General features: G+C 38.6%; 3 protein-coding genes across 3 annotated transcripts; 2 read left to right on the top strand and 1 right to left on the bottom strand.

The window, feature by feature from the left end:
- The first annotated feature begins 859 nt into the window (after positions 1-859).
- On the top strand, positions 860-8,763 carry LOC122842333 (serine/threonine-protein kinase ICK-like). The gene is made up of 14 exons (XM_044136107.1): positions 860-1,049; positions 1,873-2,150; positions 2,306-2,360; positions 3,660-3,781; positions 3,901-3,980; positions 4,064-4,196; positions 4,275-4,446; positions 4,963-5,130; positions 5,213-5,572; positions 6,405-6,616; positions 6,718-6,860; positions 7,569-7,685; positions 7,776-7,883; positions 8,040-8,763. The coding sequence occupies exons 2-14, from the start codon at positions 2,050-2,052 to the stop codon at positions 8,189-8,191; spliced, it is 1,923 nt and encodes a 640-aa protein (XP_043992042.1). The 5' UTR covers positions 860-1,049; positions 1,873-2,049; the 3' UTR covers positions 8,192-8,763.
- Positions 8,764-9,597: 834 nt separating this feature from the next.
- On the top strand, positions 9,598-11,652 carry gsta.1 (glutathione S-transferase, alpha tandem duplicate 1). The gene is made up of 6 exons (XM_044136105.1): positions 9,598-9,800; positions 9,886-9,937; positions 10,152-10,284; positions 10,373-10,508; positions 10,583-10,708; positions 11,339-11,652. The coding sequence occupies exons 1-6, from the start codon at positions 9,714-9,716 to the stop codon at positions 11,474-11,476; spliced, it is 672 nt and encodes a 223-aa protein (XP_043992040.1). The 5' UTR covers positions 9,598-9,713; the 3' UTR covers positions 11,477-11,652.
- tmem14a (transmembrane protein 14A) lies at positions 11,653-14,192 on the bottom strand. The gene is made up of 5 exons (XM_044136106.1): positions 14,035-14,192; positions 13,601-13,683; positions 13,313-13,414; positions 12,233-12,320; positions 11,653-12,143 (listed from the first exon to the last, which is right to left on the bottom strand). Exons 2-5 carry the CDS (start codon positions 13,668-13,670, stop codon positions 12,101-12,103), a joined length of 303 nt encoding a protein of 100 aa, XP_043992041.1. The 5' UTR covers positions 13,671-13,683; positions 14,035-14,192; the 3' UTR covers positions 11,653-12,100.
- Between the last annotated feature and the right edge of the window lie 421 nt (positions 14,193-14,613).

The following is a 14,613-nucleotide window of genomic DNA, read 5'->3' as shown; positions in this document are numbered from 1 at the left end:
CCATACACCAGCGCTAACCCATATAAAGCTTCACACATTCCAATTTATTCACTGTTGGTCAGTTCATTAAAACGTAAAAAGTTTAATTCAGTTTGATGCAATTAATTAGACCAAGACGAATGAGGAAATTAGATTACTTTTATTCCACAAAACTTAAATAAACACGGTAATGAAACACTGTGTTTCCCACCCACCCCAAAGTCCCAAAGAGGAAAAATGTGTTAATTTTCCCACTTTGAAAATTGACGAATTTTCAAAGTCGGTCCAGCTTTGCTACTCTGTCTAAACATCTTGCCCTTCCTTTGCCCTCACAATTTCTGGGTCCGCCGCTGTAAAAGGCTAGAAGAAAGTTATAACACTAAACAGGTGATAGAGATTTTGAGTACTTTTCAAATTTCTCATCATAACTATATTTCTTGTTGATGAAGCCAACTTTCTCAAGATAAGTATGGAATTTTTATACTACGCAAAGATAAATATCATTAGATAAATATTCATATCTAGTTTTTCGTGCCACATGAGTTATCATTTATTTCAAGAGAACTGCTTTTCTGATCCATTTAGCAAACCAATAATTCAAGAGCAATATCAGCATCTTACATCCGTCTTTGCAATGAGAAACTTTACATATCCTTGAATATGGCAGGAATATTCTCCTTCCGCATTCATATATTAGCAGTTGAATATGATTATTTTAGTAAAGTACGCATACTTGTAACTATTAGCATTAAAATATTTAGAGTATACATTTATTTGGTATGTTTTCGTTGTTCACGGTCTACTAAATCTCGGATGTTTTCCGCCTGCTTGAAGCCTGCAGAGAGCCTGTGATTTGTTGTCAGAAAACAAATTACTGTAACAACGCGAGATTATGGCGGGCGCTGACGAAATGGCCTTGCTGAGAGTTAATTCTCGCTGAGTGCACGGCTGTCTGGTTGCGGTTGTCGTATAACAGTGTAACTTATTAAAAAACTGCTGACATTAGCGATAAGTTAAACATTAACTGCATTTTATTGGTTATGTGTTGTTATCACTTCGACACGGGAAGGGTGAGTATTACTTGGTCTCATGTTATTTTGAGTCAGTTAGGAGGACCACCCCTTTTCTCCCCCTCAGTTTTCTCTGCAGGGTTGGCCCGTTGTTCGGTCACCACCGACACAAAAAGCACGATTACCGATTATTTAACGTGTTTGCCGCGATTAACCTTTTAATTTTTAACCTAAAAGACCAGGAACAGGTTGTGGTAGCAAGCTCGGTTAGCTTGTAGTTAATGGTGCTTCCCAGGTTAGCAGAAGCAGCTGAGTGTCAACTGAGTTGCTACAAATGCATTATCTTGATGGAAAGATGCATGGAGCTAAATACAAGGCAGGACTTGAAGGGAACCTGGGGTTTAGTGATTTAGCTCAAACCATATTTATGCTTTAGAATGGCCCAGTCAAAGTCCAGTCCTTAATCCAATCAGTGGCAATACTTGGAAGATGTTGCTGACAGACATTCTCCACAACCGAGTTTAAAATATTTTTACAATAATTGCAGAAAAAAATTGCACCTTTCATTTATTTTTGATTTCTTCCTTCTTCTTTACAATTATGCTACAATATGTTGGTCTGTCACATAAAATCAGTGGTTTCAATGTAAAAGATCAAAGATTATAAATACTTTTGCAAAGCACTGTCTGTACCTGAGATAATGAAGAAACTGCATTTGAAATATTGTGTTATTTCAGGTACAAAATCTTCTTAAAAAGTTGCAGAATTGCTTTAAAGTTAATTGGTGAATACGTGTTTTTTATCTGTTGCATTTCTCAATCAGACTTCTTGCAAAACATAATCTCAAAGTTCTGAATGCTCCATTATTTTCTTTGCTTTTCAGCTCAGAGGAAACAAATTTCTGACATCATGAGTACTCCAGCTCAGCCGAACGTCTTCTGCTGTTGCCACAGAAAAATCTGGTTGCATTCAGCAGTAGAAGGGGAGCACAACTGCTTTTCCTCCTAATTAGTATCTGCGCTACGCTCCCTCCAAAGGATAACATGGAAGTACAAGCACAATGAATAGATACACCACCCTTAGACAGCTTGGAGATGGCACCTATGGCTCTGTCATCCTGGGTCGCTGTCTGGAGTCAGGGGAACTTGTTGCCATAAAGAAGTGAGAATGTAGAGATTGTGGGATTTTTTTTATTTTTATTTTTTACTTGTTACAGATTTTCTACTTTTGTGCTGTAGTATATCACCGTACTTAAAAAATACAAAGGATTTAGGTGTTGAGCGCAAAGTAATCAAACAGAAACATTTGTTTTTCAGAATGAAACGAAAGTTTTACTCCTGGGAGGAATGCATGAACCTTAGAGAAGTCAAGGTAAGTTTATATTGGACATATTTTAGATTTTTGAATACCAGAGCAGACATTTGTAAAACCATATAACAATGGTTTTACATAATTACAAACCAGAGTGTGGAATTTAAATGAATAATTAACAATTACTGACCTATTTTGTGGTAAGTGGTATTTGTTTATTTTAATAATTTTTTTATACACGCCAAAAAATATTCTTTAACATAAATTTTGAAAAGTTCTAGTTCTACTGGCAGATCATTTAATTTATAACAAGACATAAATTATGTCTTTTAATGGCAGATTATAAGGGAAATAATCTGCCAGTGGAACTAGTAATTTTAATCAATTTTAAGTAATTATTAACTTAAAACAATATTTATGTTAGCTCTAGGTTAAAGTTCTAGGTTAAATTAGGTTAAATATGTTTTAAAATTTTACATAGAGTACTTATTTCACTTCTCTCTGAAAGCATAAGCATGTTACGTCCAGCCATGTTCAGAATCTGTTTTTAATTAGAGGTGAAACGTCCTTAGAGTAAAAACTGAGTGGGCAGAACTTTAAAATTTTTGTTTCCAGAAAAATAATCCTAAAAAGACACAACAGCAAAATAAACATGATGGATGAAATAGATTGCAAATCTCAGAAATGTATATGTAAAGAATACAGAGTCGTACTCGTGTTCTCACTGTATTTTGATTGGGTTTCAGTATTTCAGTTGTCCGTCCTTTAAGTTGAAAACCAAATGTGACGATTTACATGTTATACTCTGATGTTGTTAGTAACTCAGCTGTCAAGTAACCCAAACCTTTCTCTTGTTTTATTTCCACGCCAGTTCAAAATGTCAGAGTTCAAATTTCTTCACCCCAGCTCTCAGAGCAGCAGGTGATTCTAGTGAGCTGTTAAATTCACAAAAACCGCTGGCCCGCCCGTAGCACAGCAAATCAACAGCAAAGTCAAGAAAATAATGCTATGTTTATTAGCCATAGCATGCCACTCTTCGACTCCCTTTCACTTTCCCCTCCCTCCTAAAATGTAGCATGTTAAATACATAAACCCAGGGCATTCACCCTGCTTTCAAGTTGTTTTATGTATGATTTTCCTTTTTTTGAATTTTAAGCAAAAAATCCTCCTTCAGCAGCAATAACTCCCTAAATCACACAGCGTTCTTACTCTGCTCTTATTTTATCCAGGAGCCGCAAGTCGTGCTTCTCAATGTGCTGCAGTAAAGCTGTTTGCATTGTCCAGCATGATTAGATTTATTTAGTTTAAAGTACATATTTCAAATCTTCTTTTTTTTTTTGCATTGTTTTATTCTTTCAGTCCCTGAAGAAACTAAACCATGCTAATGTAATCAAACTCAAGGAGGTGATCCGGGAAAATGATCACTTGTACTTTATTTTTGAGTACATGAAGGAGAATTTGTATCAGCTGATGAAAGACCGGTCAGTATTTTTGTTTTTTTTTTCTTGAAAAATTTCCAAATATTTAAAGAGCTTTTGTAAATTTTAATATTTCCTAACAATGTCTTGACTTTTGTCTCGACTTTTGTGTCTTGCTGCAGGACACGTTTGTTCCCTGAATCGGCTGTTAGGAACATAATGTTTCAGATCCTGCAGGGACTTGCATTCATTCATAAGCATGGTATGTTTCTACCACAAGAGCTTAATGTTAACCGCGCTTGTTGTTTTAGTCCTGATGAGTTCTGCTCTTGATGTCTATGTCAGGGTTTTTCCACAGGGACATGAAACCAGAAAATCTCCTGTGTATGGGCCCAGAGCTGGTGAAAATCGGCGACTTTGGGCTCGCCCGTGAGATCAGATCTCGACCGCCGTACACGGACTATGTCTCAACTCGATGGTGAGATTAAACGATGTGCGTGTTCATTGTACATTAGTAGAATTTCAGGGTTTTAGTTGCCATTGTGTTTTTAACCAGGTACCGAGCTCCAGAGGTGCTCCTCAGGTCCACTTCATACAATTCACCCATAGACCAGTGGGCTGTCGGCTGCATCATGGCTGAGCTTTACACACTCAGGCCTCTGTTCCCAGGATCCAGTGAAGTGGATACCATATTCAAGATCTGCCAAGTCCTGGGTACGCCAAAGAAGGTAATAATTGGTGAAGGAAACAGAAACATTTGATTTAGATCAAAAACACACTTGTTTTCATATTGTTTAGGAAAAATCTTTTTTTTTTGTTTTGGGAGAGAGCGATACTCTGAATCAATCAGAGAAATGCGCATTTGTCTTTTGTCTTTAGACATTTTATTTAGAAAATCAAAGTAAATATCAGCGTCTGAGAAAAGAAAAGCAAGAGAGAAGAAGGAAGAAGAAGAAGTGAAACTTAACACATAACAATTCTCCTTTTATATCTTATGAGTCATGTACACGGTGCCTTCCACCAGTCTCTCTCCTGTAGGGAGTTTCTCTACATTTCTCCCATCTCTGGTTAATTGGTACCTCTGTCCCAAAATCAAACCTGGTTCAAAGGAGTTTCAGTTGGAAAGAGAAGAAAAACAAACTTTCTTATTCATGGAACAGTGACCAAGCGTTATTATTTTCCGTAATGAACCCAGCTGCAGTGAAAGTCTATAATTAAAGATGTACTTTGGCTTCTCCCTGCAGACTGATTGGCCCGAGGGATACCAGCTGGCGAGCGTCATGAACTTCCGTTGGCCTCAGTGCGTTCCCAGTAACCTGAAGACACTTATCCCCAACGCCAGTCCAGACGCCATCCGTCTCATGACGGACCTGCTTCAGTGGGACCCCAAGAACAGGCCAGCCTCTGCTCAGGTACCGCCTGCCCACCATCTTCCATTCTTGCAGCCAGACGATCTGAACAAAAGTTAACTCTGTTGGTTGAAACCCCTTTCAGGCTCTCAGGTACTCGTATTTCCACGTGGGCCAAGCTCTGGGTACCCCTCAGCAGATCCTGGAGCAGGGCAGACCTCAGCCGGGTCGAGTGCAGCTGCAGCCTCCTCTGCAGCAGCAACAGCAGCAGCAGCCTCTCCTACTGCTGAAGCCCATGCCCCCCACCCAGCCTCCACCTTCTAACCAGCACTGCACACCCCCCAGGCCTCTCCAGCAGGTCGCGCCACCCCCTGCATCAGCAGCTTCCCAGGCGGTGTCTTACCAGAGGCACACGGGGCCCAAGCACATCCCGAAGCCGGAGCAGACGGAGGTCATGCCACAGAGTCATCTTCCTTACATCGTCGACAAGAGTCTGCAGAGCAAGGTGAGCTGTCTGGTCAGATTTGACCATATTCAGCCTGAAATCTGGTTGTGGTGATGGACTCTGACCTGACCCTTCAGAGCCACATCAAGACAGTTACAAAGTCAGCCTTCTATCACCTGAAGATCATTCCCTGGACTAAAAGACTCATGTCCCAGCAAGAGCTAGAAAAGCTCATCTGTGTGTTTATCTTTTGTTACATCGATTACTGCAACGGTGTCTTTACAGGTCTGCCTAAAAAAATCAATCAGACAGCTGACGCTGATCCAGAACGCTGCTGCTGGTGTTCTGACTAAAGCCAAGAAGATGGAGCACATCACCCTAATTCTAAAGTCCTTCTACCAGTTCTCTGTAGCTCAGAGAAAAGACTTTAAAATACATTATAGATCTTCTATTGTTGTGTCAATCTTCCAGACCTCTCAGGTCTTCTGGTTCTGCTCTGCTCTGCATCCCCAGAACCAAACATGGAGAAGCAGCAGCATTCAGCTTCTATGCACCATAAATCTGGAACAAACTTCCAGAAATCTGGAAAACAGCTGAAACACTGAGGTCCTTTAAATCAAGACTAAAATCCAACCTGCTTAGAGTTGATTTTGATCCATAAACATTTGACCAATATATTTGATGTGTATTGGTTATCTTTATTATGGCACTCGACAAAATCTAACGTTTGTTATTGGGATCTCAATTGGTAGCTGTATGATATTTTTGTGACTTTTACTTTTGTGCTTTTATGATGTGAATCGCTTTGAAATGTTCTATACAAAAAAGTTGATTGATAGATAGATCCGATGTGGTTATTTGTTCCTCACATGTTGCTGATATCTGTGTTTAGCCAAGGCAGCAGGAGACAGGCAGCGCAAACCTTCTCAACTACCAGGTGAAGCCAAAGGGAGGAGGGCGGCGGCGATGGGGACACGGCACGGGACACCTCAAGAGTGACAACTGGGACAACTATGAAGACAGAGATCTGTCCTCTTTGAGCATTCTGGGGAAAAATAACTTTTCCTCAGAGAAGCGGAGGCAGGGAGAGGACTCTCTGGGCAGGTGAAGATGCAGTCGAGTGATTTACTCACCAGCTCCCTCATACGTAGAAAAGATAAAGCGTGTTTAGATACAAGCAGCTCTCGACCTTTCCCCTCTTACAGGTACGGAAATGTTCTGGATTACAGCCGACCCAGTGGAAAAGAAGACACACCTTTGAACCTGAACAAGGCCGCAGCCTATCAGGAGCCGTCGAGAACCGCCTCAGCCAAGCAGCACTACCTGAGACAGTCTAGATATTTACCTGGTAATAAAAAGATTTTTAAATACCTGCTGGTGTGGTTGGAAGCTGTCTTTCTAGATGTAGTAGCTGCTTTTGAAAGGATCTTAAATGTAATTATCAGAATGTTAGACCTGAAGAAATCTTAAATTAGGTTAAATTCCTCATATAAAATTATAAATTAGATTTGGAAGCTTTTAAGCTGTAGTTATTGCAGATCAGGGTTGAGGAATTAGGATGTTATTATTCTTTTATGTAGTGCAGTGATCAGCCCTGAGATGGACAGAACATCTCTTCACTAAAGAAATTAATAGTTTTCTTGGTGAAATAAAGTTCAAACAGTGTTCTAACTTATGGAGTTTTGTCAATTCAAGGCTCAGCATGAAATTGAAGATTTCAGATGTTGACAACAGCTGGTATGAAGTTCACTCAGGTTGAAGGCATTGAAGTTAAATTAGCCTGTACTTAACTCTGGTAGTGTGCAGAAACACACTACCAGAGCTGACAAGTAATTAGCGAATAAAGTTATTATTGAACTCATTAACTAGCCTTAGCATTCATGCAGCATGGCAGGCTCTATTCTGGAGAACTAGATGGATCTGCAGAAATTCAAGGAAGGGAGGGTGTGACCAGCATTTTTGGTGGATAAAACTCACTGACACCCTGTTCATGTTCATCACACTTTTTATGTGTTAGAGTACAGTTTGCAGTGATCCATAACTGTTTTTCCCTCAGGCATAAGTACAAAGAAGAATGTGGCCATAGATGCCAGTAAGGACTTCACTGGAAGCCATCTTTGGGGCGGCAGTAGTATTCCTTTTGGAGGAACGCTGCCGAGCAGAGGAGCGCATGGTAACCCCCTTTTTTTCCCCCAACTTTTGCCAGTTTGTTGCCTCGAACTGCTTGCAAATAAATTTGTGTCTTCTGGTCTTTCATCTTCAGGTACAAATACAATCCCTGGTGGATACATCCCATCATTTTACAAAAAAGACGGTGGCTCTGCTGGCCACAGAGGAAGGCAGGGTACATCAGTGGAAGCAACAGCATCAAGTGAGCTTTTTCTAATATCCGTTTGTTACATTACAGATAGAAACTCTCATGTGTATTACCATAATTTAAGGTGATGGAGCAACCTGGTGAAACCTGAAAGCTGTGCGCTACATGCATCTGCTTGATATGAATTTTTCTTATTTTTTGTCATTATAGATTATGCAACATGGCGGTCTGGTCGGAGTCAGATGAACCCCTCTGCCAACGCACCCACAGCCAACAAAAGCACGTCCAGTCTGCATCCTCGCCCGCCACTACAGAGCATTCACGGCCGAACAGACTGGTCTGCCAAATACGGACACCGTTAGTGGCCTCCATGGAGCTCAGAAATTAGCTTCAATAACTCTTTTGCTTCCAAAGAGTAGGCCTAGTTGTTTTATAACCCAAGCATGTAAATATAAACTTTGCACAGCAATAATTTTTGTTTCATAAGTGTACAATGAATGCTTTGAGTTGTAAACTATTTAAAGTATGATGAAATGCAATGAGCCAAAAACGTGAGTGCAACCCTTCCCTTTCTCTCTGTCTTACTGTCTCTGTATTATAGCTGCTGTTGTACTGCAAAGGTTATTATGCCTCAGTTTTGTTACCCTGAATGCTGACTACCCACATGTAAACATATAATATGCATATTACAATGTTATGAAATCTTCACTGTGATTTCTTTTGGGCTAATTGTTTTTTTTACTTTTTGTATTTTGTTCAATGACAGTTGCCTTGCCAGTCAACTATTGTTTTGTGTTCATGTTTTCAGTAAAAAGATGTTGTAATTTTAGTGTTGATAAATCGCCATCTTGCATAAATCTCTTTCAGCTTCAACAGTAAAACGAACCCAAACTTTAAGTATCAAGTTAAGAATAAACATTTTGTGTGTCAAAAATTGTCCCATTTTCTCTCTCTTGACACTATTCAGAGCACTTTAGAACTCTTTGGGAGTGTTTTTAATGACACATCATTCTATTTTTTTTTAAATGGATGAGTGCAGGTTGCTGGATTAGGAGTTAATCTGTGTTATGGTGCTGTCGAACGCTCCAGACTTAACTAGGGCAAAAATAGTTATATTATGTGTACAGCCAACATTAAAAGGTAAGGCAGACTGCCACGTGCAGCGCCGCATTTGGATGTGTCTGAAGCTTGGAGCTTGACTTCCCTACGTTTCTCCTTTTGGCCTTGAGCTTGTTTGGAGGTTCTAGCAGGGGAGCGCAGCTACTGGTACACCGAAGGATGTTGTCCGCCGGGGGGGGGACGCCGTCCGCTGCCACCGAGCGCAGGGCTTCGGGAGGGACACATATGGAGCTGTGAGGGAGGAAGGGGACACCCGCCTAGCCAGCCAGATCAGCCGAATCAACCCTAGCGATCAATGGGGTGACAGATGTCGCAGCCAGATCGCCCTCACATCCGAGGAGAATGGTGGCGCTGAAACCTGTATATAGGCGAAGGAAAAAGCTACTAAATAAATAACGGTTTTAGTGAACTGGGAGAATTTTTTTTTTGTCGTGTAACCGTAATTTAGGTAACTAATAATCATACTATCATATGATCCTTATGTTTCTTTATTTGCAAATAATAGTTAAAATAAGGCAGCTAGACATTTATCCATGATGCTTTGCGGTAATGTGTAAATCTACCATGTTGCTATTGGATCACTTCTACCAATTATACAGGCTTCAGGAGTTGTACACGCCTCCATTTATTTTGTTGCAACTTTATATTTTGAACCTAACAGTTTCTTCTTCCCAGTTCGCAGATTTGAACCTTGCTCTGAAGTTTTTGGTCTTCTGTCCGTTTTGTTCTACGTTCACATACTTCTAGATTCAATAGTCCGCTGTCATGTCTGGAAAAGTTATTCTGCACTATTTCAATGGAAGGGGGAAAATGGAGTCAATCCGCTGGCTTCTTACAGTTGCAGAAGTTGAGGTTTGTTAAGGCAATTATATTAAATCATCTAAGTTATATTTGATACTGTCATGAAATTACTCATTATACTGCTTTCTGTTTACAGTTTGAAGAGCATTATCTGACCAACAGAGAGGAGTACTTAAAACTCCTGAATGGTGGGTTAAACAATAATAATGGACTCTATATAACCTATGCAAAATTAATATTTTTTAATCTTAACTGTTCATCTTTAATCCGCATGTGTTGCCTTGTATGCGGAAACACTGTTAAAAAAGAAAAAAAGAAGGGAGGATAATATGTATGTCTTTTTTTTTTTTTTTTTGCTGGGAGTGGTGTTCTGCATGACCTGGTTCTTTATTTTCTCTGCAGAGGGGTCGCTCATGTTTCAACAGGTTCCGCTGGTGGAGATTGATGGCCTTAAACTTGTGCAGACAAAAGCAATCCTGTACTACATCGCAGAGAAATTCAACCTCCACGGAAAAGACATCAAAGAACGTGTCATGTACGATCCAGCTGTACCACATGCTAATCTAAATCTGTTTGTTTCTGTGATTTTTAAATCTTTCGACACATTTAAACTTCCCCATTAGGATCAACATGTATGCAGAGGGACTGATTGATCACATGGAAATGATCATGGTCCTCCCCTTCGTCACAGACACCAAACCCAAACTTGACAATATTCGGAGCAAAGCAGAAGAGCGCTACCTGCCGGTATTTGAAAAGGTATGCTGTAATAACTCACTTTTTAAAAATGTAAATCATTCATAATTAGGGTAATTAAAGCAATACATTTTCAGGCACTCACTGGACCCGTGTACCTGGTGGGAGGAAAACTAAGCCTTGCAGATGTGCTCCTGGTTGAATGTACTTTGATGCTGGAGGAGAAATTTCCTGATATACTCAAGGAATTTCCCAACATCAAGGTAAGACTGGACCTGCAAAGTCTTGCAAAAGTGTTCATGCTTCCTTTATCACCTTTCTTCATTATTAAGTCAGTAATGTGTGTAAATTTTTTTTTGCTGCTATTATAGTTGCAAGTATTTTTTGGCTATGTCTCTCACCATCTTTGTTTATGTCAATTCTGATCCGTTTTTCCCATTCAGTAGTTCAAGTTCAGTCAGATTGGATGGAGACATTTTTTTAGGTCTTGACACAAATTTCCAGTGTCAATTAAATATTGAAATTATATGTTTAATGGCTTGTTTAATAGTTAGTCTTCACCTGTATGTAGGAATCGAAATGTAGGCCAAAAAGTTGATGAGTTGGGCCAATCTCCTTCCATTTGCAGGTGCAATTTTCAGATTTGAGTTTGGAAGCCTTTTTTTTTTCCTTTCACATTACAGCAATTCACCATTTTATCTCATAAAACACATTGTTTCTGGTTGGAATGTTACAAAATGTGCAAAAGTTCAAGCGATGTGAATTCTTCTGCAAAGCACAATGCCTCAAACATTTATTTCCTGTTTTCCTCCCCAGTTATCAGCCTTCACTACTTAATCTGTGTTGAATTTAAAAGTTTTTTTTTGTTTTGTTTTTTGCATTTTCCTTTCCAGTCCTTCCAGGGCAGGATGACTCTAAAGCCAGCCATCAGCAGGTTTCTGCAGCCAGGCAGCAAGAGGAAGCCGCAGCCAGATGAAGGTTACGTCAAGACAGTCAAGGAAGTGTTCAACATCACCGGACCCTTTCCATAATAATCTCTTCCAACAAAATCTGGTTCATTAATCAAGAAAGCACTAATAAACCTAATCATGTAAAAATCTCTGGTGTAGGTATGTTGATAACACTGTACTGAAAAACTAATCTTATTCACAGGAGTTGATTTTCAAAAAGGCGTAAACTAAATAAATGGAGAAGTTTTGAGATGATATCTCAGAGGCTGTTGTGTTTTTTATTTTTAATCACAGGCCTTAAGAAAATTTTATATGAAAAAATATGCACTTTACAAGTTAAATTCCTTCAGTTTTTGTGCTTTTACATATCTTTTAGACATAGTTCCTATTTACTGTTTCCCAATTGCAGACATGCAAGAATTAAAGGTTACAGTTTCAATTATTAAAAATTTCTGATCTTCATTTGCATTTTATTCACAGATATAAAATACAAAAAAATTGCAGTGTTTAGACATATTTGCCACAGCAATAAGTAAATTAGAGTTCATTAGTATAATTTTGCTTACAATCACATACAAGTCATGAATAAATTCTTTTTAAAAGCTCTCACAAAAAATACAGATTTGGGAGAACAGCTTCCTTTTGTGAAAACTTGCTTGTAGAGAGTCAAGAGTTGTCTGAGTGTGGTCAGTACAGCTTGGTTGGTTACATTATGGTCCGAAGCAACAGGCGAAACACCATCAGCAAACTGAAAAAGAGAGAAAAAAAATCAGCAGACCTGTTTCAACAGGTCATTGCAAAATCAGCTTTTCTGCAAGATAAGCAATTCTGACTCACCTTAGCCCCGTCATAATCCCCGCTGGCATTAATTTCCCTGATTTCTTGTATCTCATTCCCATGATAACTGCCAGCAACCCAGACGAGGCTGAAACACAGACCAAAGTCAAGTTTGTGAAATGAAAGAAACCCCCTGACATGAAACAGGGAAAACATGTACTTTACATATTATTTTCCCCAGTAAATATATTCCTGAAGAGGCCGTCCTCATGGAATTCTCACCACATGTTTACAAGTTCCACACATTTGCTGAAATGTATTCAGTTTTTTTGTAGAAATGACTTTGTGGAGAAACTACCCATATGAATTTCTCAGGTATGATTTTGACCCATCTTTCCATTCAAACTGGAAAGGTTTTCCAATTGTTTTGCAATTGTTCATTGTCCCTTGAACAAATCTTTTGATTAATTTCATTGGATGTAATAAATCTTTCATGGAGCAGATGGTGGCTCTAGGCAGACAAACATAGCCTTGATAAAATGATTATTGGTATAGGTTATTACGATGTTAAAAAAAACCGTAATAATGTAAAAATTACATAATTTCAAACCATTTCCTAAGTGACATCAATACTGTACAGTTTGGTTGAAAAACATTTTTTATTAGGGAGAAATCAGGTTGTTTTCCCCTTTAAATTTTATTACTACCAGATTTGTTCATTTTCAGTAAAATTTTATTGGATATTTGTAACATAAGTTGGGAAAAGGTTAATTATTTATTATGTTCTCATGTTTATGTCGTAAGACTAGCATTTTAACAGGCATTGTACAATTTAGAAGCCCTGAATGCCTGTAAACAGAGTCATCAATATGTTGTGTAATAAGCTTGCAAAACTCTTGTGAGGGCTCTTGGTCGTTACCCAACATGTTTGTCTGTGAGGCTTTGGTGATCTAAATATCGACAGATTCGCTTTCAATGCATTTTTGCAGCGTCTCTTCTTCACATTTTCATTAACTGTTTTCATTTCACTTCATTACACAACTTAAATCAATAAACTTACTTCTTTGTATGTGTGGATTAGGCTTTCTTGATTTTCTTTTTAGCCAAGATAAGGTCTAATTAGCATTAATATATACTAACCCAACAGCACCAGGATATCTTTTGGATCATTGGAGACGTTATAGGCTCCATACGCAGATAATCCACCAAAAACTAAACCAGCAATCAGGGACATCACGCTGCCTGCAATCATTTAAAGACAGTGAGGATAAAAAAATACATAACTTTGAGAAGGAGTTCTATGAAGATTCAAATTCAAAAATGCTTTATTGATCCCAAAAGGAAATTAAGTGTTGTAACTAATTAAGTATTCAAAAGGTTATTGCAAATAAACTGAAAATTAATATAAATGAAATTAGTACGTTTAACCTTTTCTCTTATATCCCATAAATCCACCAAAAATGATGGCTGCAGCATAGCCGAAAGCAATCCAGTCCATTGCCCGTGCAGAGCTGCAAACACAACGTTGACTTTTTAAATTGTTTGCATGAGAAAATGAGTAGAACAATCAAGAGAAACGAGAAATAATTCAATTCACACACAGTCCCGTAAAAGGTTTAGCTAACTCAGAACATCGACTGAGATCAACTTCCTTAGCATTGCTTCGCAATTTTAATCTCTGTAGTACACAGGATTAACGGCTAGATGTCCCTGTTCGTCTTTCCATGACACAACCAAGCTACTGCAGAACAACCGAGGCTAAAACGAAGAAATAGGCTCTTAATAAGGCGACTTCTTTAGACACATATTCTTATCTTATACCAAATGAATAGCTCCCAGATCGCTGAGAAACTCTTTCTTACCTGTCGTCCAAATCAAAGATCAGCACTGAGATTTCAATTTGTGATCCTACACTTCCTGTCGTTGCTGCTCACTTTTCAGACTGCGCATGGCAGATTTGGTTAATGTTGTGTTCGCTGACATTCATCAAAATTGGAAATGTGACTGGATTAGTTTATTTGCTACCCGAATCAGTACCAATTTGAAACAGCTCTGATCTCCAGACGTTTAGTATAACGAACTAACGTCAGTACAAAATGTCGTTAATGATATTCAATTCTTGTTCAGATGTTGATTTATGTTTGGACCTGATACTAAATAAAATACAAGTACTTAAAATAATTGGTGTTGTGATCATCTTTTTGTCAGTCCTCCTGGCCTCGTACCATCTTTTTTTTCTTTTGAATGCTGATATCAAATCATAAGGGATAATATTCATCGTGGAAATAGATTTGATATGATTTATAATGAGCTTTTTGTTTTATATCACAATAACCTCAAATTTTGCCTGTTTAACTCCATAGACAGTAAATTATCTAAAAAAAGAAAGGTAAAACAAAAAATTTTATTCCCCAGGAAAAAAAAATAAATCTTTATTTCCA

This window comes from Gambusia affinis, linkage group LG13, assembly GCF_019740435.1.
Source record: "Gambusia affinis linkage group LG13, SWU_Gaff_1.0, whole genome shotgun sequence".
NCBI classification, from domain to species: Eukaryota; Metazoa; Chordata; class Actinopteri; order Cyprinodontiformes; family Poeciliidae; genus Gambusia; species Gambusia affinis.
The sequence above is the reverse complement of the archived record's forward strand: the minus strand, read 5'-3'. Positions and strand labels throughout refer to the sequence as shown.

Excerpts from the sequence above, each read along its gene's own strand:
- gsta.1 (XM_044136105.1), top strand. The coding sequence starts at position 9,714 with ATGTCTGGAAAAGTTATTCTGCACTATTTCAATGGAAGGGGGAAAATG. Across the intron at positions 9,938-10,151 it reads GTACTTAAAACTCCTGAATG|AGGGGTCGCTCATGTTTCAA; the intron begins GTGGGTTAAACA and ends TTTTCTCTGCAG. Across the intron at positions 10,709-11,338 it reads AGGAATTTCCCAACATCAAG|TCCTTCCAGGGCAGGATGAC; the intron begins GTAAGACTGGAC and ends TTTCCTTTCCAG.
- tmem14a (XM_044136106.1), bottom strand. The coding sequence starts at position 13,670 with ATGGACTGGATTGCTTTCGGCTATGCTGCAGCCATCATTTTTGGTGGA. Across the intron at positions 12,321-13,312 it reads AGATATCCTGGTGCTGTTGG|CCTCGTCTGGGTTGCTGGCA; the intron begins GTTAGTATATAT and ends TCTGTGTTTCAG. Across the intron at positions 12,144-12,232 it reads GGGATTATGACGGGGCTAAG|TTTGCTGATGGTGTTTCGCC; the intron begins GTGAGTCAGAAT and ends TCTCTTTTTCAG.
- LOC122842333 (XM_044136107.1), top strand. The coding sequence starts at position 2,050 with ATGAATAGATACACCACCCTTAGACAGCTTGGAGATGGCACCTATGGC. Across the intron at positions 3,782-3,900 it reads TATCAGCTGATGAAAGACCG|GACACGTTTGTTCCCTGAAT; the intron begins GTCAGTATTTTT and ends GTCTTGCTGCAG. Across the intron at positions 6,617-6,717 it reads GGAGAGGACTCTCTGGGCAG|GTACGGAAATGTTCTGGATT; the intron begins GTGAAGATGCAG and ends CCCCTCTTACAG.